Raw genomic sequence first — 19,960 nt, 5'->3', positions numbered from 1 at the left:
GCAGGTTCCATGGCTTCTTTAAGCCAGGCACAGTTCCCTTATCTGTAAAATGGGTGTGAGAATTTGCGATCACAAGGTCTCTGCGAGGAGGTCTGCAAAGTCATGCATGGCACGTGGTCAAGGACATCAATCCATTCTTCTCATTTCACAGACAGGCCACCTGAGGCTCAGAGGGAGGGGGGGCACTTGTCCCAGGCCACAAAGCCCAGGCTCCTACACAACCCAGTTCCTGTACCAGCTGTAGCCCCCATCCCCCTATTGTCTGCTGAGGGAGCTAGAGGTCAAGAGTCAATCAAATGTTCAGCCAATGCTTTTTTAAAAAAAAAAACAGTTAAAGGCTTTAAATCACTCCGGCCACCCTCTGCCCCCAGGGGGCCCCAGGCAAAGACCCTCTCCTCTCCCAGAAGGCCACTGGGAGGAGGAAATCTATCAACCAGCAGCCGGTATCCGGCAGGACCCCAGGCTAGGTCAGGCAGCTTACACGATAAGCTGCGCCTGAGGCAGGAAGCAGACAGGGTGGGAGGGGAGATGGGCTGGAGGGTCAGGTCTACTACAACAACCAGAGAACTAGGAAGGAGAGGACAAGGGCACCTGAGGTTCAGAGACAGATCTCAGCTTCCTGCCCCCAGCCCTCTATTTCACCGCCCAGAGCCCAAGTCCCTGGGGCCAGTCTAGACAGAATCAGGAAGGCACGAAAAGCACGTAATTTAGTTCATGGCGAAATGCAGGGCAGGTGTGGGGGAACCCCACCTCCAACCCCACTGCCTCGGCTACTGGGACAGGGAGGGCTCCAGCAGCTTCAGCACGCCGCCCACCAGGTGCAGGCTGCCTGTGACCAGCACGTGGATGGCAGCAGCCTCCTGGAGGACGATGGCCCCACTGCCTGCCACAGGGTGGGCAAAGAGGACCCGTGGGGGACTGGTTGGCTGAAAGACAGGGTCCCGGCCTTGGCTGATCCACTGCAAGGCGTGGGAAATGCAGCTGAAGACGAGGGAGCTGGTGCTGTGGGTGTGGGCTGGGCGGGGTGCCAGCAGCAGGGGTGCAGGCCCACCAGGCTCCGGGCTGGCCTGGTCCTCGTGCAGGCGGCTCCAGTGTTGCTGGTGCGCAAGGCAGCGGAGCAGCACCTGGTCCAGGGTCACTGTGAAGTTCTGTTGGTCTGCGGGGCACAGGGACGGGCGCATCAGCGAGGCAGCCGAGGGTTGGGGAGGGGGAAGCACGCTGTGAGCACCTGCACAATGCCAGGCTTTATACAAGTATCATCCGTCCTTACAGTGGGTGCTATGAGGAAACTGGGGCTCAGGAAGTTCAGTGAATGTCCATCGTCACAGAGCCGGTGAGGAACAGGGCCAGGCAGTTTAGCTTCAAAGCTGGGGCTTCTGCCTACCAAGCACATCTTTCTGCCCTAGCCTTATTGCCTTCATCTGTAAAACGGACAGGGCCCATCACCAGGTGGGCATAAGTACTTCCACAATGCAGACTCCCGGACTGTCCCCAGACAGTCTGATGTGGGGCCTGGGGATCTGTATTTTTTAGATTATGTCAAAAAAACTTTTAACATGATCCACAGTAAAAAATACATTTTACAGTGGCAACCCAGTACTCACATACATGCACATATATGTTTGGAACAGAATCTTCATCAAATAATACCTACCCTTAACTTTGTGCAAGACACACTGACACTCTTTTCTCTATTCTATTTAAAATTTAAAATGCTGGTTGAGACCCACTAAACTGATTTCAAGAACCATCACTGGGTTGTAACCTGCATTTTGAAAAATAGTTTCACCAACAATTCTTTTTTCAGTATTGCAGTCACATGCAAAATTCAAAATGTAGCAAAGGGTATTTATTTATACGATAAAACAAATCTAGTTCCTACCCAAGACCTCCAGTTCAAAAGCTCTCACCGTCACCAACAAAGCAATCCACCTCAGGGCCCTCCGCCCCCTGCCCACCGGAGGGACCATGCCTGTCACCTCTCACCTGCATTGTCCGTGGATGACACCTCTGTCAGGTTAGGGCAGAAAATGGTATAGTCAAACTGGCAGGGCTAGAAGGCCAAGGGGAGAAGCTCAGTGTCAGAGCCCTGAGAGGATGCCCCCCATCCCAACTTCCACACAGCAACCCCGGAGTCCACATACACGTCCCCATCTCTGGAGATGCCCCCCCACCAGCTGAAGTGGAGTGATGCTGCATAAACCCAGCCACAACACTTCCATGCCCCCCATCTACCTCACTATACCCTGCCTGGCCTGTGGCCTGGGCAGCATGGCCCAACACAGATGGAGAGACAGAGGCTGGAGCGGGGGGCTGCATTTGCTTAAGGTGACCCAGCTACTGAGCACAAAGGATCGAGGTTCTGGATATGAAGAACAGCCTCAGCATCCTGGTCTGTGAAATGGGAAACGATCACTAGGAACCATTTCAGCCCTGACAGTCTAGGGCAGGTTCAGTTTCCTTGGGCAGAGAAGGGCCCCTCCCGATATGCTTTATAGCCCAGTGACTCCTTAAACGAAACTTTAGAAGCAGGTATCCTAGTAGCAGCCCTGTTCTATGGAGAGGCAAATTGAGGCTTGGGGAAATGCCATCTCTTATCCAGGGTCATATGCTAGCAGCTGAAAGGGCCTGACAAGTGAATCCAGAGCCTGCACCTTACACCACTTACCTGGTCCTCACTGTAATCCTGGGCTTGAGTGTGACCATGGAGGAGAATGAGGACAATGACCTGTGACTTTACTTCCCTGTGCCCAGTGCTTTCACATTTAATCCTCAGTACAATTCAGGGGGGAGAGGAAAAATCACTCCCATTCTACAGTTGAGGAAACAGAGGCTCAGGGATGAAGGCACCGCTGCTGGGGGTCAAAGCCAGAACCAGGGCTGGGTTGCCTGCTGTCCATCCCCCAGCCAGCCCCTCACCTGCAGCAGCTTCAGCAGGGCCGCGGAATCCCGGTCCCCAGTGGAGTTGAAGAGCAAGACACGCACCTCAGACCCGCTGTGTGAGTGGTGAGGAGCGGGAGAAGGGAGGGTCAGAGCCGCGCCTTCCACCCCTTCTCCGCGGGCCCCGCCCCATCCTTCCTCCAAAAACTTCCCTCCTCCCTACTGTCCCAGTCCGACCCCGTCCCTGCGTCCCGCCCCATCCTTCCCCGAGGCCCCGCCCCTCCCCACTGGCCCAGTCCTGCCCGGGGCCCCGCTCCACCCTTCCTCAAGGTTCCTCCCCTCTCCACTGGCCAAGTCCCGCCCCCGTAACCGGGTCCCGCCCCATCCTTACCCGAGGTCCCGCCCCAGCCCCGCCTCTGTCCGCAGCTCACCCGCCCGGCCTCTCGCGGCTGTGCAGCGCCTGGCGGAACCAGCGCACGCAGGCCTGCATGCTGCTGGTGGTGTGCGCGCCGTCCAGGTACCAAGTGAGGGGCCCCCGCCGCAGCAACTGCGTCCGGCCCGGCCACTCCGTGTCCCGAAGCCCTGGGGGAGGGGAGCAAGGCAGTCCTCCAGCGGCAGCCGCGAGGCTGCCCTTCTACATCCTCCCACTCCAGTCCTCAACTCGCACACACTACCCGCACACACTACCTGCCCGTAGAGCCCCCGCTGCTGGCCGCTCTGACAGCCCAGGAGCGTCTTACTGGGCACTAGCCACTGGGATCAGCTCTTTGGCTGCCTCATCTGGTGGAATCATCCAGGCGGCCCTGAGAGGGGGCTGCTATCATATATCAGTCCCAAGTTTCAGGCAGAGAACCCTTAGAGAGATTAGGTCACAGAGCAAGTGACACTTGGGGCTGGGATGTAATCCACCTAGCTCCAGGACTGTGTCATGGCCCTGACACGGGGCCTGGCACACAGTGGGCACACTGGAACCAACTGCTGAAGGGGCTTAACAGCCACGAGGACCTACTGTGTGCTGAAGGCTTTGGGGGCAAGCAAGAAGCCTGACAATATCACCATCCTCAAGAACCTCATGGTCTTATGATGATGACGACAAGGATGGTAGTTTGGCAGCTACCAGTGGCTGGGCACTTTATCCCATATCTGCCAGGCTCTGGACTCAGTCCCTTAGTGATGTCACCTCACAGTGGGCCCTATCATCATCTCATTTGGCAGGTGGGGAAACGGGCTCAGACAGAGTTCATGAACTCAAGGTGTGGGAAGCTTACTGACTTCAGTCCTTTCTCTTAAGGCACCATCTTGAATTGCCCCCACCTCTCAAACAGGAGACCAAAAGAAACATCTGAAGCAGCCGGGCTGGGCAGGAAGGTCCAACTCACCATGCTGCATGTGGGACGTGGGCTGGAACACAGGTGCCAGGGGCAGCTGCCCCGGGAGGCTTGGCCTGGATGCCTTCAGCTCTCCAGTATCTGGGCAGGGGAGGGGAGGGAAGGGAGAGGGAGGGCTGTGTGGGACTCAGTGTGCTCAGGCCTCACCTAAGGGCCCTCAGAGGCAGGTTCCACATGTCCCCTGCCCACCCACTCACCTGCCCACTTACCCTGGTAGCCCTTTTGCTGCAGCCAGCAGCGAGCCAGCTGCAAGGCCAAGGCGGCATTGGACTGCTGGTGCTCCCCCTCCAGGCCCAGGGTCAGCAGTGGCCCCCCTTCCTCCAGGGCTTCTAGTGGTGGGCACAGGTAGAGGGGACACTGCAGAGGGGATGGGCAGCAGCTGGTCAGGGGAGCTGCTGCTGCCTCCTCTGCCAGCAGGCCCTCCCTGATGCCATCAGCCCTTCCATCTTTCCCCATCAACCACAACCCACCAAGTCCTGTTCCTAGAACCGAGATGTCCTCCAGCTGGACGAGCACAGATGAGCAAACTGAGGCCCCAAAGGATAAAGTACCTCCCCAGTCAGCCACGTCCCCACCCAGCTGTTCCAATCAGACTCACTGAGATCTGCTGAGCGCGGTCCCTCAGCACTGCCAGGGGCCCGTCAGGCTGGAGCACGGTGAAGGCGGGGATGCCACACTGTGGAAGACACGGAGGGTGAGCCCAGGGTCCTCCATCTCCCATCACTGGCCCCCACATCCCTGGTTCTGGGTGGCCCACTCAGCCTTCACCCCATCAAACCTTTGGGAACCCCTCGATGGGGAAACTAAGGCCAGAGATGGGGCTTAACTTGTTCCAGTCCCATGCAGGGCTGGGACGAGAACCCAGACCCCACTGATGCCCAAGACCTCGTCCTGAGTCAGGAGGATGCAAATGACCCTGCCACACCCGCCCCCACTTCCCTGAATCTTGGGGCCCAGGCTATCCATGTACCTCCCTCCCCATGACTGCCTGGTCACCTTAAAAATACCCCCTTTCTGCCATGCGATCTTCTCCATCGTGTCCCCCAGAAGGCCAGTGTGGTCGATGCCAAGAGAGGAGACCCCACACACCACAGGCTTCCTGGGGGAAATGAAAGAGCCATGATGCCCCTGCCCCCGGCCACCGGGCTCCCGGCCACCATCCCTCTCCTCAAGCCGCTCCCCCTCACTTGACGATGTTGGTGCAGTCGTAAGCCCCGCCGATGCCCACTTCCATCACTGCCAGGTCCACCTGAAGAGGATCAGAGGGCATGGCAGGGGGTACAGGGGCTCCCGAATGCCACACCGGAGCCCCTAGCCTGCTGAGATTCCCCTTCCCAAGGCCTGGAACACAGGGTTCTGGGGAGTGGCGGGCACACACACCTTCTCTTGGAGGAAGACATGGAAGGCCATGAGTGTGAGGAAGCGGAAGTAGCCAGGCATGGAGACACAGCTGCTGTCATCCTGTGGACAGGGTCACATCAGAGCTCGGGGCCCCTGCAGCCTCTGCCCTGGGGAAGACGGTGTCCTGGGATGTGCAGTGCCCTCTGGGTCTACCCACCCACTCCGGGCCCCTTACCCTGCCCACCCACCAGCCCTCCGGCATGGGCACCTTGGTCTCCTCCAGCCGGTGGTAGAGGCGCCAGAAGTACTTGGTGAAGAGCTCGGGGCTTATGGGCTGCCCATTGATTCGGATCCGCTCACGCACCTGCACCAGGTGGGGAGAGCTGCCGAGAGACCTAGGGTCATCAGGACTCCCTTCCCAAGACCCCCAGGCTGTCCCCCTCCCCACAGTCAGACCTGTCTTTCAGAAAAACAAATCTAACTATGTCACTGCCCTGCTGAAAACCCTTCTGTCGCTTCCCCCTGCCCTTTAGAGTCCCAGCTCCTCATCTCAGCCTACCAGGCCCCGGTGGGTCTGATGCCACTGGCCTCACCTCTCAAACATCCCTTGGTAGTTCCCTGTGCCCCAGCCCCTCTGGACTATTATTAGTTCCTCCAGCTCCCCCCACCACCACCAAATTTCCTATCTCCAGGCCTATACACAGGTCCACTCCACAGGTCTCAACTAAGACGGCTCCTCCAAAAAAGAGAAAGGACCCCGCCCCACCAGACTGCTCAGGCATGCTCTCTGGGCTCCCACAGCTCCCCATGCTTCCCCCATCCCACATCGATCAGTTACTCGGCCAACATCTGCCCCCATAATGTCTGTCTTCCTGCCCTTGAGGGCAAGGCCCCATCTGCTGTGTTCAAGCTGCATCCCCAGACTGGCCCATGAGGCCACATGGGCCCAAGTCAAAGGCTGGGTTTTTACCCCAAACATTATTTTGGAAGAGATTGTTGGCTTATATTTAAATCCTCAAAGGCCCTCTGGTATTATGAATCCACTCCATTTCTTTAATTTGAATGAAGAACTATTGAGGGAAAACACATTGTTCTGAAATGACCTCACTCAGCAGGTTTCAGATGCTTACAGAGGTCACTTGATGGAACTGGTAAAATAAAAGGAGGCAAAAATCTTGAACGCCCCATCCTGAGCAATCTACCATCATGTGAATCCCACTGCTCTACCAGTGACAGGCTTAAGAAGGCATGTACAGCTCCAGGGAAGAGAGACCCATGTCTAACCACCCTGAGCCCCCATCCTCTGGTGTGAGTTTAGATGCCTGAATGCAACCAAGAAGGGGTGCTGCCTGGAGGGCAAAGCAGCAGCTGAGGCTGGCACAGCGGAAGGGCTCCCTTCCTCTGCCCACCTGGGAGGTCTCAACAGAGTTGTCATAAACTACGCTTATTGTTTAAGCCCTTACTAGCCTGGTTTTCTGCTCCTTATGGCAAAGATGCCCTAGTTGATAAATATTTCTATGTGATTTAAAAGCTGTATAAAAATAAATAAATAAAATAAATAAAAACTGTATAAGGAATTTAAGTTAATAAAAGGATATCTGAGGGACTTCCTTGGTGGTCCAGTGGTTAAGACTCTGCACTTCTAAAGCAGGGGGCACGGGTTCGATCCCTGGTTGGGAAATTAAGATCCCGCGTGCCGCTAAGCGTGGCCAAATAAATAAATAAATAAATAAAAAGATATCTGACTATTCCAACTGTGTATTTCGTTTATCCATTCAAGTTGCTGCCCCCCTCCCCAATTTCTTTCCGTTATGAAAATTAAAGATTGCCATAAACTTGGCCTAACTGGTAAATGCTAATTGAATGTTTGTTGAATGAATGAACACTAGGCAGAGAGACATGCAGCTGAGCAGCTGGCGGTGACCCTGGCCCTGAGGTGCTGGCTGGTTCCAGAGCCCCCCAGAGAGCTAGGAGACACCACATCCCTCTGTACCTCAGTACCTAAAGAATCCCGTCTTCAGGCCATAGCTTCGGAGGATACGTTCAGTGAAGGCACAGGTGGAGCCCTAGAAGAAAAGGTCTTGTCTGGGCAGGTCCCCCCCCACCCCACCCCACCAAGTGCACGTCCTACCCCTGGGTCCTGTGGCTCACCTTCCCCTTGGTCCCAGTGATGTGGATGATGTTCAGTTGGTCCAAGTCCTCCACCTAGGACAGACGGACAAGGTCCCCGCCTCAGCCACAGGACTCACAGACAGATGGGAATGGGGGGGTGGTCAGAGGCCCTCCCCACCTTACCTGCAGCCCACTCCGTGCCAAGTACAACTTCATGGCTTCCAGTTGTGTCTGGGGGTCACCCCGCTGGCGCTTCACCTGCTCCAGGTAGTTGGCATTGGTCTGCAGGGTGTTGAGTGTGCGCACAGCATCCTGGCAATGAGTCCCCAGGTAGTAGGTTAAGGCTCATTAGGGGTCCATAGGGACAGAGGAACCCAGCATACCAGTGGCCAGGGCCAGGGTCCAGGCCTGCCATGCCAGCCCTGTTTCCCCAGCCTAGAGGTTAGGCACCAGTGAGAAAGAAGTGGCATCTTTCCAGTTCTAGCAGAAATGGGAGCCTGGGGCAGTTCAGACCCACCCAGGGAGTGCCAGGCAAAGCAGGCAAAATGACTAACGGGCTATCCTTGCTTCCTGTTTGGCCTCTCTAGGCTTCACTCTCAGGCTTTTGCCCTCATTCTCTCCATGGTCCACCAGTATATTGGGCCCCTCTTAGGGCAGGGCCAGAATTACAGAAGGCTGGGGTCTTAGAACTGAAGGAATTAGAACTAGGAATTCCTGGAGGCTTCCATGCCCAGGATTGGGCATGAGGATTGGGGTTCCACATCTGACCCAGAGAAGAGTTGCTTGAAGCAACCAGATGGGGAAGAGGAGTCTCAGGGGGAGGAAGGGTGTGCCAGGGTCACTCAGACAAGAAGGCAAGTAGGTATAGCCTCAGGACTATACTATACTTCCACTTGGGGGGGTGGTGGGGTGGAAGTGGGGGTGATGTTTATTTCCCCTCAGGGCCTCAGTGGCTGGTTGGAGGACCCACTCTCATCACACTGGTGTCACCTGCCTGGCCAGCATCAGGTTCTGGTCTCTGGCAACTGGCCCCTGGCACAGAGCCAGGAGGAAGCTTTCTGTTTTCCAGATTCTTGCACTACCCCCACTGCTCCGAGTCCTGCCTGCTCCCCAATTCCAGGCACTTGGATCTTCATCTCCTGAATCCTAGAGACGCCAACCCAGACCTATACTCTGGATCTCCCAAGTCTGGACTCCTGAATCCCTTTCCCCTCCCCCACCCCAACTGCTGGTTCTGAGTCCGGAGACACTGGAACTCCAGGACCTCAGCTGAGCCACTGGATCCCTTGGTCCTATCACACGGCGTCCCTTCCCATTCTCTAACGCGGTACACTTCAGCCTCAGACTTCCCAAATCCGGTACCCCAGGTCCAACTTCCTGGTGCCTGTCCCCACCTCCGGAATCCAGGATGGCCCCGCCCCCCCGAGTCCCCCAGTCCCAGGCTCCGGGCCCCTCTCTCAGCTGGCGGAGGCCAGATGCCAAGCGCCTCAGGCCCGGCTCACGTGTCATTGCAGGACCTCCCTCCAATACCTGATACTCCATGCCGGGCTCCTGTGGCGCAGGCCACGCGCTCAATACTCGCCTCGCTGCGACCCCGGTTGTTGCACCACGCGAAGAAACCGCTGCCAGGAAGAGAGCCGCGCGCAGGTGGCAGCGTGCCCGCGACATAGTAGAGATGCAAGCGGCGGCACGCTAGGCCCGGACCGAATACTCCACGCCCCTCGCCTGGCTCCGCCCCCGACTCGCCTCCGCCCTCCGCCACTCAGCGTTTCCCAACAAGCCCACCGGCACCAATAAGAATCTGCGGGACGCCATCCTTGTGAGGGGCAGGCCCCGGGGCGGGGCGGAGAGCTTCATTCATGTTTATGAGGGGCACGGTCCCGAGCGAGTCCTCTGCCTTAGAGAAATACGCGCTCCTTTTCGTCATCATCCTCTCAAGGATCTGGCCGCGCCCCCCAAATTAGCCAGTCCCAGTCAGCAGCCCTGCTCCAGGCCAGAACCAGCTTCGAGCCGGGATAGAATGACAGAACTGGCGGACAGCTTAGGGAGGTCGCTGAATCCTGGCCCCAAAACGTCCCGACCCAGCGCAGAGACCCCGGGCGGCGGGGATGCGGCCTCTGCTCTGTCGAATCTGGGAGCTCGATTGTGGGGCAATAGGCCAAAAACCAGGCACCTACGCTACTGGGGACCCTAACCGTTCCTGGGCAGCCTGGGAAGGCTTCCTGGAAGAGGCGACATCCTGGCCTCATGAGGCCTGGAGATGGAGCGCAGTCAGAGAGCCCTGGGGTGACAGGATGCCAGATCCAGCAGGACCTTGTAGCCTTATAAGAAATTGGATTACATTTAGATGACAATAAAATGGTTCTAAGGAGGGATGACAAGATCAGATTTGCCCTTTGGAAGATTTGCTGTTTGGGGAATGGATGGGAGAGCCACCCACGGAGGGGGCAATAATCTGTCCTACCTGTGGATGGAAGACTCCCATTTGTCCTGGAGTTTTCAGAACTTTTTCTGTCTATGACCTTCTTAGCCCCAACTGCTAGCATGGAAAAAAGTAGTATGGAGATTCCCTTTCTACAGCTGAGATCTGGAAAGGTGTGTGTGTTTGGGGGGGTGGGGGGGGTGGGGGGGGAATTGCTGCAAAAACCCTCCAGGGAAGTTTCCTCAGATAAAAGGCAGTCCCTTAACAACTGATGGGGTTTCAGTACCAGTAGCCCCTCCCTCTTTCCTGCAGGCATTGGGGATAAATATTTATCAGAGATTGTTTGATTTTGAAATAAACAAATATGTTGAGAAGACTCTGTCATTGGCTGGACTTCCGCTTTTCATATCACTGCAGGGTGCCCCACCCCTGCCGCATGGGAGACAGAGAAATCCTTTTCTGTCTTAGTGTTCTTTTTTTTAATCATTGAAACTTTCTTTATACATTATAATTTAATAACTGAATAAAAAATAATCATAAAGAGGCTTTAAATGATTTTTCTTTTGCTTAACCCTCGCCCCCAACCCCCAACCCCTGTTCTCCTTTGGTAATTCTTATTGACAGCCAAGTGTGTGTCTCACGGTTGTCTATGCTCATGAAATCCCAGACACACCTAGACATATATAAGGCCTTGATCTTTTTTGTTTTTGGTTTTGGTTTTAGTTTTTGGGGTTTTTTTGGTGGTGGGGGGAGGTGGCATGCCCCACCTGGTTTCCAGGATCTCAGTTCCTAGACCAGGGATTGAACCTAGGCCACGGCAGTGAAAGCACGGAATCCTAACCAGCAGACCACCAGGGAACTCCTTATAGGGCCTTGTTGATGCAGACAACAAGATTTTTGGCATCTTAACTTTCTTACTCAACAATAAGCTCATAGGGATCCCTCTAAGACATTTACTTAACAAATAGTTAAGTAGCACCTTTCTGGGCCAGGCACTGTTTTAAACACATTCTACATAGTTGCTCATTTAATCAACAAAACTCTATGAAACAGGTGCTAGTATTATATCCTGTTTCACAAGTGAGGAAACTGAGACACAAAGGAATAAAGACACATGCTCAAGTCACAAACTCAAGCTTTGAACTCTGGCCCCGGAGTCCTTATTCCTAGCCTCTGTACCTCCTTCCTGCCGCCCTCCCCCACTGTGGGTGAGGGGGCGCTGCTAACTCAGCAGCAGTGGCTGTACCCTAATGCATCCCCCACTTGCCTGCAGTGTTCTGCCGCAGTGGATAGCATCTACACCAGGGGCTTATATTTCTGCGGGTGAGATTGCACGGAGGGGGACAGTTGGGTCCAGGGGTGTTTGCATTCCTTCCCGCCAACACTTGTAAACATTGCAGCCCACCAGCTGTGTAGTGTGAGGAGAGCCCCCTTCTTCCAGAATGTCGCCCAGACGACTGGGTGTAGAGTACCCTGTCATTCGTACTCTGCATTTCCCTGGCTGCAGTGAAATTGAGCATCTTTCCAGGCATTTATTTTAGTAAACTGCCTCTCACTCTTCCTTGGCCTATATATATTTCCAACGTCTGTTCAGCACCTTATTGTCAATTATAAAGCACTTTGGGTATCACAGATGTGAGTCCTCAGTTCTGTCCTCTCTATGGGAAGTATTTTTTTCTTAATCTATTAGTGGTGGCCCCAGTTGATTCATTTGTAACAGCGGGTATTGGAGGTCTCGGCCATTCTTCCAAGAATAAGATCCCAGGGAAAATGAGACCCCAGGAGGGAGACTCCCTCCTCATTTGGATGATTTGGAAGCAAGTCTTCCAAAGTGCAAATCTGACCTTTTCATCCCTCCTTAGAACCATTTTATTGTCTTCTAAAGGTAATTCAATTTCTTATTGGAAAATCCCATTGCCTACTTTCCTGAATCTTAACTGATTTCTTTCCCTTTGTTCTGAGCAAAGCAGTCCTGTCAGTTCTCCCCTCTGGCCTGATACAGCCCTTCTCTAGGGTGGGGTGGACTCATAGTCCTAAAAAATCGTTGAACTACACACCTCAGCTCCAGCTGGAAACAGAAATAGATGTAGAGACACAGAAGGCAAGAAACAGCACAGAAAATTCCAGGGATCCTATCTGGTATCATCCCAGTTGTGCAGGAAATTATAACTGGTGACTGGAGCCTTGGCAAAGTCACCCAGTGGCCTTAGGCATGTCACCTGTCCCCTGGACCTCTGCTTCCTCCATGGTCTCCAAGGGAAAAATTTTTTTTGGCCGTGCCGCGTGACCTGCAGGATCTTGGCAGTGAAGGTGCTGAGTCCTAACCACTGGACCACCAGGGAATTCCCTCCAACGACAATTTTCATAGCCAGTGACGTCAGGAAATTTAAAAGGGGAGGGGATAGAATAGGTTTATTTTCTTTTCCTTATTCAAACTTTTCCTTACTTTTTATTTTGTTTTTAAATTCTAAATTTTTTTTTTTTTTTTGGATGGATGATACATCATATCATTCAAATAGTCAGAGGTACAAAAAGGAACACAGAGAAAAGCTTCCCTCCCACCCCAGGTCTTAGCATCCTTATTCCCCTCCCCAAAAGCAAAGCTATGTTTCTTGTGATCTTTCCAGAGACATTTTAAGCATTTATAAGCAAATACAAATATATTTTGATTTCCTTTTTATACTCAGAGATAGCAGCAGACTATCTGCTATACATGAGTCTGCATTGTACTTTTTCTACATACCTTTATATCCTGGACCTTATTCTGGACTGTGTTGGCACATAATAGCTGCCCCATTGGCTAATTTGTTTTTTCAAAGCTGCATAGTACTCCTTGCTGAAGAAGTACTGTTGTGTATTTGGCCAGTCTCCTACTGATGGACATTTAGGTTTTCAATATTTTGCCATCACAAGCAATGCTACAATGGGTAACATCATTTCTTCCATGTGTGAGCACATCTGATGGATAAATTCCAGGAAGCGCAATGGCTAGGTCAAAGGTGATTTGCATTTGACACTTTCATACAGATTGCCACGTTGCCCTCCAGAGGGACAGGACTGGTTTCCACCCCCATGCCCCTGCAGGGCATGAGCCAGCTGCTTCCTCACCAACATACACTGTTAGCCAACTCTGATCTTGCCAATTGCATCGGTGGAAAAATGGATTCTCAGGGTAGTTAGCATTTGCATTTATTTTATTGTGAAGGAGGGTGAGCATTTTTCTTGTGTTTAAAAGTCATTTGTATTTCTTTAGCGGTCCACTCCTCTCCTTTGCATCATTGCTTTTAATTTGAAAAGCCACAGATGTTTGTAGAAGAAAATAGAGAAATGTATAAAGGAGAAAATCAAAGGCATCTTAATAGGGCACCTGGAGAGCCGCTGTTGGCCTTTTGGTGCCACCACGGAGGTGTTCTCAGTCTCCATAAAGAACAGTAGAAACAAAGGCATTGTCTGGAGAGCAAAGAAAAGAAAACAAGGGCACAGAGAAACTGGCAAGCAGGCCAGTGTCCACCCACGGTGAGGCAGGTCTGCAGGCATGTGTGGAGGGTTAAGTGAGGGGCCAGGGCTCCTGCTTCAACCCACGCCCTCCCAAAGGGAAAAGATGTGAATCCATCCATTCCCTCATTCATTTGATGAGAAATTGTCTCTATGCCAGACCTGGGCTGGGTGCTGGGGACACTGGGTTCTGGGGACAGATGACAAGGCTCTGCTCTTGGAGTGCCCTGTCCAGGGGGCAAGAGAATAGTAAAGAATGAACCTTGCGAAGAACGAATATTTGCAACCCCTGATTAGAGGCTGTAGGGGCAGGAGTCTGAGGCCCAGAGAGGGACAGAGACAGCTCGGGGCCACACAACAGGTCAGCAAAGGCACCATGCTGGGCTTTCTAAATTCAGATCTGCCTGAGTTACTGCCCCCTCTCCTGCCTCATCATGACAGCTGGAAAGGACTTCAGAAATTGGCCTTGGCCTCTTCCACCTCCACCCAACACCCTTCCCCTAAGCTCTTCCTCTTTGCTTTTTTGGGTGGGTTCTTTTAGCTATTATTAAGCACTTATCCCTGTACTTGGCATTGCAATCTCTCTCTTTCTTTAATAAATTTATTTATTTTATTTATTTATTTTTGGCTGCGTTGGGTCTTCCTCGCTGTGCATGGGCTTTCTCTAATTGCCGCGAGCAGGGGCTACTCTTCGTTGTGGTGCGCGGGCTTCTCATTACGGTGGCTTCTCTTGTTGCAGAGCACGGACTCTAGGCGTGCGGGCTTCGGTAGTTGTGGCTCACGGGCCTAGTTGCTCCGCGGCATGTGGGATCTTCCCGGACCAGGGCTCGAACCTATGTCTCCTGCATTGGCAGAAGGATTCTTAACCACTACGCCACCAGGGAAGCCCTGCAATCTCTTTTTAGTCCTCACAAGAATTGTATGAATTAGAGATTATCCCCAGTTTACGGGTAGTGAAATGGTGGCTCAGAGGGTAAGCAACTCACTCAGGGTGACACAGCCAGTATGCTGCAGAGCCAAGATACAAACCCAGATTTCCTGGCTCTAACACGTGCCCCTACTCTCTACCACTTGTCTGGTCAATCTCTGCTGTCAATGCGCTGTGTGACCTTGGGCAATTCGCTTCCTCTCTCTGATCCTGACTCTCAGTCTCCTCCTTAGTAGAACAAGGGTTGAAATGAGTTCTGTCCCAGGTCATAATTTCTAGGGGGGTCTTGCTGAGGACAAGAGCCTCCAAAGGCCACCGCACTCCAGAGAGCCTGGACTAGAGGAGTCCTGCTGCCCCTTCGCCGCCCCCATCCAGGGTTCTGTGGAGACCAAAGGAGGTTCAAGCTCATAGGCAGGTTTACGCAGAAGCCTAGCATTCAGAAGGGAGGTACATTTCTGATGGCCACACCAGGGTTCTGTCCCTCCGATATACATAAGGACTTCCCCACCTCTGAATATCAATTCATATCCAGTGACCTACAAGAAAACACTTTTCTGTCACTGGGTGAAAAGAAACTTGCCTTAAACAGAATTCCATACCCTCAGCGGCACAGCCTCTCCTTACCCTCGCCCCGACTCTGGCTACAGAGGTGTTTAATGGATTTAGTTTATTAGGAGGGCAGCGAACCTTAAAAATGGGCCTCCCTTTGACCCTGCAATTCTACTATTTCTAAAAATGACCCTGAGGAAACAAACAATTGGAACTGTGCTCAGAGCCCCACGTGCTGTTTATCACTCTCCAGTGGCAGGTGACACGGTTGGTGACCTGACAACGCCCTCCTTCCTGAAACCCTTTGTTCTCTGGGCTTCCCCGACACCTCCCTCCCCCATTCTCCTTCTTCCTTGCTGGGTGTGCCTTGCTGGCCCTGCCTTCTCCCTTCCAATCTCCTCACCTTGGCGGCCAGGGGCTCACGCCTCTCTCCAAGGTGGTCCCTGCTGTCCTGGCTCTATGATGATGTCTGACTTTCAAATGTCCCTCTTCGCTGAGCTACCAGACATGAGCATCTGGTGACCTGATGCCTGCAGGCATTTCTGCCTTAAAACCTGCTGCTCCCCAGGACTTCCCAGCACGGAACAGCTCCACCATCCACCTAGGGGCTCAAGTCTAAAGCTGGGCCTCACCCTGGGTTTCCCTCCCCGTCACCCCCGAGCCCCCCCCCCAGCCTCTCCAGCAGCCATTCCCATCCCTCCAGTGGCATCTCAGGCTGCCACTGCAGGTCTACCCTACAGCCTCCTTGCTGCTGTTCCTCTCTACCCTTACAACCATAACCATTCTCCATCATTTTTAAAGAAACCCAGATCTCGTCTCTCCTGCTTCAAATCTTCCAGTGGATTCCCACTGCACTTAGGATGAGGTCCAAACTTCTGATCTTACCTTCTTTAACCATTGCCCCCCCCCCCAGCCCTACTGTCCTCCTCTGATTCGCAACCATGCCAAGCTCATGCCCACCTTTGTGAAAGTCCGCACCTAGTGAGCACCTAGCATTAAAAGTATGCATTTAGGGCTTCCCTGGTGGCGCAGTGGTTGAGAGTCTGCCTGCCAATGCAGGGAACACGGGTTCGAGTCCTGGTTTGGGAGGATCCCACATGCTGCGGAGCGGCTAGGCCCGTGAGCCACAATTACTGAGCCTGCGCGTCTGGAGCCTGTGCCCCGCAACAAGAGAGGCCGCGATAGTGGGAGGCCCGCGCACCACGATGAACAGTGGCCCCCACTTGCCGCAACTAGAGAAAGCCCTCGCACAGAAACGAAGACCCAACACAGCCAAAAATAAATAAATAAATAAGCCTACACTTAAAAAAAAAAAAAAAAGTATGCATTTAATCCTCCCAACAGCTTTAGGAGTACCGTGATTATCCTCCTTATGAAGATGGGAAACTGAGGCACAGACGGGTTAAGCAGCCAGCCAAAGGTCACACAGAGTGAACGCATGACAGAGCCTCAGGGCCTTCGCACTGGGGTTCCTTCTGCCTGGAATGTTCTTCCCCTCAAAGTTCACATGACCGACTCATGATCATTCCAGGTCTCTGCTCAAACGGCACCTTCTTGCCACATTCTTTTCACCATCTACCCTTTTGTACCTTTTGAATTTTGAACCACGTGATTGTATTAGCATTTCAAAATAAACGTTTTCTAAAAGAGTGTTATAAATCTCGATCTAAGAAGACTCTTACGGGAACAAACCTGTTGATGAGACAGTATGGACAGTGGGATCCCATTTTTGTTAAAATAATTATAATTTAGAAAACAGCCTGGGTGTAATTTCCCCAAATGGTAACTGTAATGAGCTCTGAGCGGTGAGGCTAGAGGTGCTTTTTTAATATATACATGTATATTTTTTCTTTTTAAAAAATTTTATTTAGAGGTGACTTTATTTTTTTGGCCGTACCGCACGGCTTATAGGATCTTAGTTCCCCAACTAGGGATTGAACCTGGGCCACGGCCCTGAAAGCTCCGAGTCCTAACCACTGGGAAGCCAGGGAATTCCCTAGAGGTGACTTTTACCTTCCTTTTACTTGTATGTGTCTTATAATTTTTCCCCTGGGAACATGCATAAGTGGGAAGAAGAATGAATGATTTCTTCCACACTGGGTGGCTGGCACTTCAGAGCTCTTCTTGACCAACCATCTCGGTCAGCAGTTGGGGACACTGAGGCCAGCATGGGGCCCGAATTGATCTGGAAGCAGGTGTGGCTCCTGGATGCTCCTGGGATGTTCCTGGGGTCCCCACTCATGGCCAAGAAGGCCCTTTGGAGGGCACCGGACATGTGGCCTGGGGCCTTGAGGTGGGCCAGGTCACAGAAAGGTTGGTTTCAGTTCTGTCACCTCTCCAAGGGGTCTGAATGCTCTCCGAGCTGGTCGAGCCCTTCTCTGCTCAAACTTGAGAGCAGGTGTCTTACCAATTTTCAGAGGGAAAAAAAAGTGTGGAATATTTTTTCTCAATTTTTTATCACACTCTGAAATCACAATTGTCCTCAGCACCTGCTCCCTGGGGTATAAGATTTACTGAGCCTCCTCCTTGCCATTTAACAGGTGAGGAAACTGAGGACAAGAGGAGAGGAATCACCTGTGAAGGTCACCAACTAGCAAGTTGGTTCAAAGATTCAGCTCAGTTCCAGCTCCTTTTGAGTCCACATTTAGCCCCTCTGATCAAGCTGGGAATCCCTGGCTTTTTTTTTTTTTCTTGTAATATGGATTTTCTTAAATAACAGTTTATGTGAGTCCTTTCTAGACAGCAGTGCTGTGCGAAGACATTTACACGCATATATTTCGTTTGATCATCACACTCACCCTGTGAGGAAGGTTCTGTTCTGGGCAGGACCCATTTCTCAGGGGAGGCAACAAAGGCCTAACGGGGGAAGTGGCTTAGTCATTCACAGGCGTCTGTAACACCAAGCCCCACGCTGCACCCCGGGCACCCATGGACCCCGCCCCCACCTGCCCTCTGCCCTTGGACGTGCCTGGTCATCTGGTCAACTGGGCTCTGGCTTTGAGCCGGCTCTCAGTTCAGAGGGTGGCCCTGCTGGTGATGAGGAGCCCTGTGAAAGGCCAATCCTCCCCAGCTCCTGGGGCCACCCTCAGTTCTTTCCCCCCGGTGAGGGGACCACACCGTGTGACAGGTCACCTCACCTCTCTAGGGTCCTGGCCTCTAGAGTGAGGGGGCCTGGATGACCTTGCAGAGGCCATAGTTCCCAAACCCTGGCTTCTGGGGCTGCCCTTCCTCTGCTGCTGGGCAGCAGGCTCTGTTTGTCACGAGGTCTGGGGAGAAGTGGCCCGCCTGGCATGCGGCCCCTGGGAACGCCGGCTGAGTGCTGCAGGGCCTCGGACGGCCATCCCGAGAGGGAGGGAGGCACTGTCTCGTGGTGCCCATTCTACAGAGGAGGAAACCGAGGCTTGGTGAGCCTAAGAAACTTGTCTAGTGTCTGACAGAACCTACACTCTTGTAGCCCAGCCCGGGGTTCCCATCTCCAGCTCTGGCCGGTCTCCGCCAGGGACTGGCTCTGCAGCTTCCCAGCTGGTGGACCTCAGCCTCGGCCAGTCTCCTCGTCCCCTGAAGCCCTGTTTCCTCATCTGTAAAGCAGGTGGACACAGTCCTTCCAGCCTCAGAGGGCCGGAGGAGGTGAATGAGGTAGGGCTGGGCCCAGAGCACAGAGCAAGGTCTCCACACATGAGCAAGGTTAGGAATCTTTAACAGGCCGAGTCCTTAAATGCTCTTAACCGCACCTTCCACATCTATGAAATGCAGATAATAATGGTCTCAGATCCATAAAACGCAGACAACAATGGGCACAGGGCCCAGCAGGTAGTAAGCACTTTGATCAATGTTGCCATTATTATTATTTTTATTATTATCATCAAAATGGAGCTAACAGCCCTTCCTCACAGATCAGTCCGGAGAGTTAAATCAGAAGAAAACCAGTCTGTAAACGGGGCCTGGCACGCAGGAGGACCCTTGAGACTGCCTCTGCCACCTCCCAAGCCTGCCGCGGGGTCTCCCCTAGAGACCTCCCTCCAGGGCTTCCCATGCCCACACTGGGTGGGAGCTTCTGTGGCGCCTCCAGCTGGGCGGAAGGGGGGCTATGAGGCCTGTGGGGAGGGGTGGGGGCGGCCCTTGAGCACCCCAGGCCTTCAGAACGAGGCTTATGATGACAAGATTTTTCCCTTGGGGCCCCGCAAAGTGCGGGGTTACTATCATCACTAATGGCCTTGGATCCCTGGGGGCTATTTACACCCTTTGTACAAAGGAAGAGTTTAGAGAGGCAGGCCCGCTGTCCAAGGTCACCGTGTTTTCCTACCTGGAAGGAGGCAGCTTTAGCCGAGAGAGGACCCCCGCATGGGCCCGGCTGCTCCATGGGTGCTTCCCACCAGAGCTTCTCAGACACTGGCCAGGAGGTAGCCAGGGACCTGGCACCTCTCATCCCTGGGCTTCCCGCTCCCTGACCGGCTGGGGCACGAAGTGACTCACAGGTGTGGGTACCCCTGCCAAGCCTGCCCTGGGCTGGGCCAGAGAGGGGAGGGGGAAGTTGGGGGGATTCCCAAGACCTCGTAGCCTTCTCCCACCCTGATGTCGGGTGAGGGGGGGTGGGGAGTGTGCTGGGAGGCAGGTCTTCCCTGATAGGTCTCTGCTCTCATCCTGGGATCAGCCCAGGGATCTCGGCCTCCCCGGCTGTTTTCCGAGCGCAGGACTAGTCAGGATCTCCCTGTGAGTTAAATAACAACCGGCGGAGGTTAAAGGTGAGCAGGCAGAACGGGGTGTGTAGGGAGGGGGCACTTGGGAGACTTCCGGACCTTGGGGCTGGGCTTCCTGCCCAGTGGGGCTGGCTTTATCTGGCCTCTC

The 19,960-nt window shown here is 53.5% G+C and overlaps 1 protein-coding gene across 2 annotated transcripts; it reads right to left on the bottom strand.

Annotated features, from left to right (window-relative positions):
* Positions 1 to 297: 297 nt before the first annotated feature.
* On the bottom strand, positions 298 to 19,600 carry FPGS (folylpolyglutamate synthase). Of its 2 annotated transcripts, none has more exons than XM_007194633.3 (15): positions 19,419 to 19,600; positions 7,905 to 8,033; positions 7,761 to 7,814; positions 7,611 to 7,675; positions 5,878 to 5,992; positions 5,649 to 5,729; positions 5,456 to 5,517; positions 5,265 to 5,367; positions 4,867 to 4,944; positions 4,478 to 4,625; positions 4,260 to 4,349; positions 3,312 to 3,462; positions 2,920 to 2,995; positions 1,987 to 2,053; positions 298 to 1,156 (listed from the first exon to the last, which is right to left on the bottom strand). In XM_007194633.3, the coding sequence occupies exons 1-15, from the start codon at positions 19,539 to 19,541 to the stop codon at positions 771 to 773; spliced, it is 1,728 nt and encodes a 575-aa protein (XP_007194695.1). In that variant the 5' UTR covers positions 19,542 to 19,600; the 3' UTR covers positions 298 to 770. The 2 variants fall into 2 exon arrangements, with proteins under 2 accessions (XP_007194695.1, XP_007194694.1); XM_007194632.3 differs by lacking the exon at positions 19,419 to 19,600 and adding an exon at positions 9,252 to 10,046.
* Positions 19,601 to 19,960: the final 360 nt, after the last annotated feature.

Source organism: Balaenoptera acutorostrata, chromosome 6 (assembly GCF_949987535.1).
Source record: "Balaenoptera acutorostrata chromosome 6, mBalAcu1.1, whole genome shotgun sequence".
Taxonomy (NCBI): Eukaryota; Metazoa; Chordata; class Mammalia; order Artiodactyla; family Balaenopteridae; genus Balaenoptera; species Balaenoptera acutorostrata.
Note: the sequence above shows the minus strand (reverse complement) of the source record. Positions and strands in the feature narration are given on the sequence as shown.

Coding starts and splice junctions, on each gene's coding strand:
- FPGS (XM_007194632.3), bottom strand. CDS start 9,389: ATGTCGCGGGCACGCTGCCACCTGCGCGCGGCTCTCTTCCTGGCAGCG. Junction 8,034..9,251: donor AGCCCGGCATGGAGTATCAG/GTATTGGAGGGA, acceptor ACTCATTGCCAG/GATGCTGTGCGCACACTCAA. Junction 5,993..7,610: donor CTGAAGACGGGATTCTTTAG/GTACTGAGGTAC, acceptor GTCTCTCGGCAG/CTCTCCCCACCTGGTGCAGG.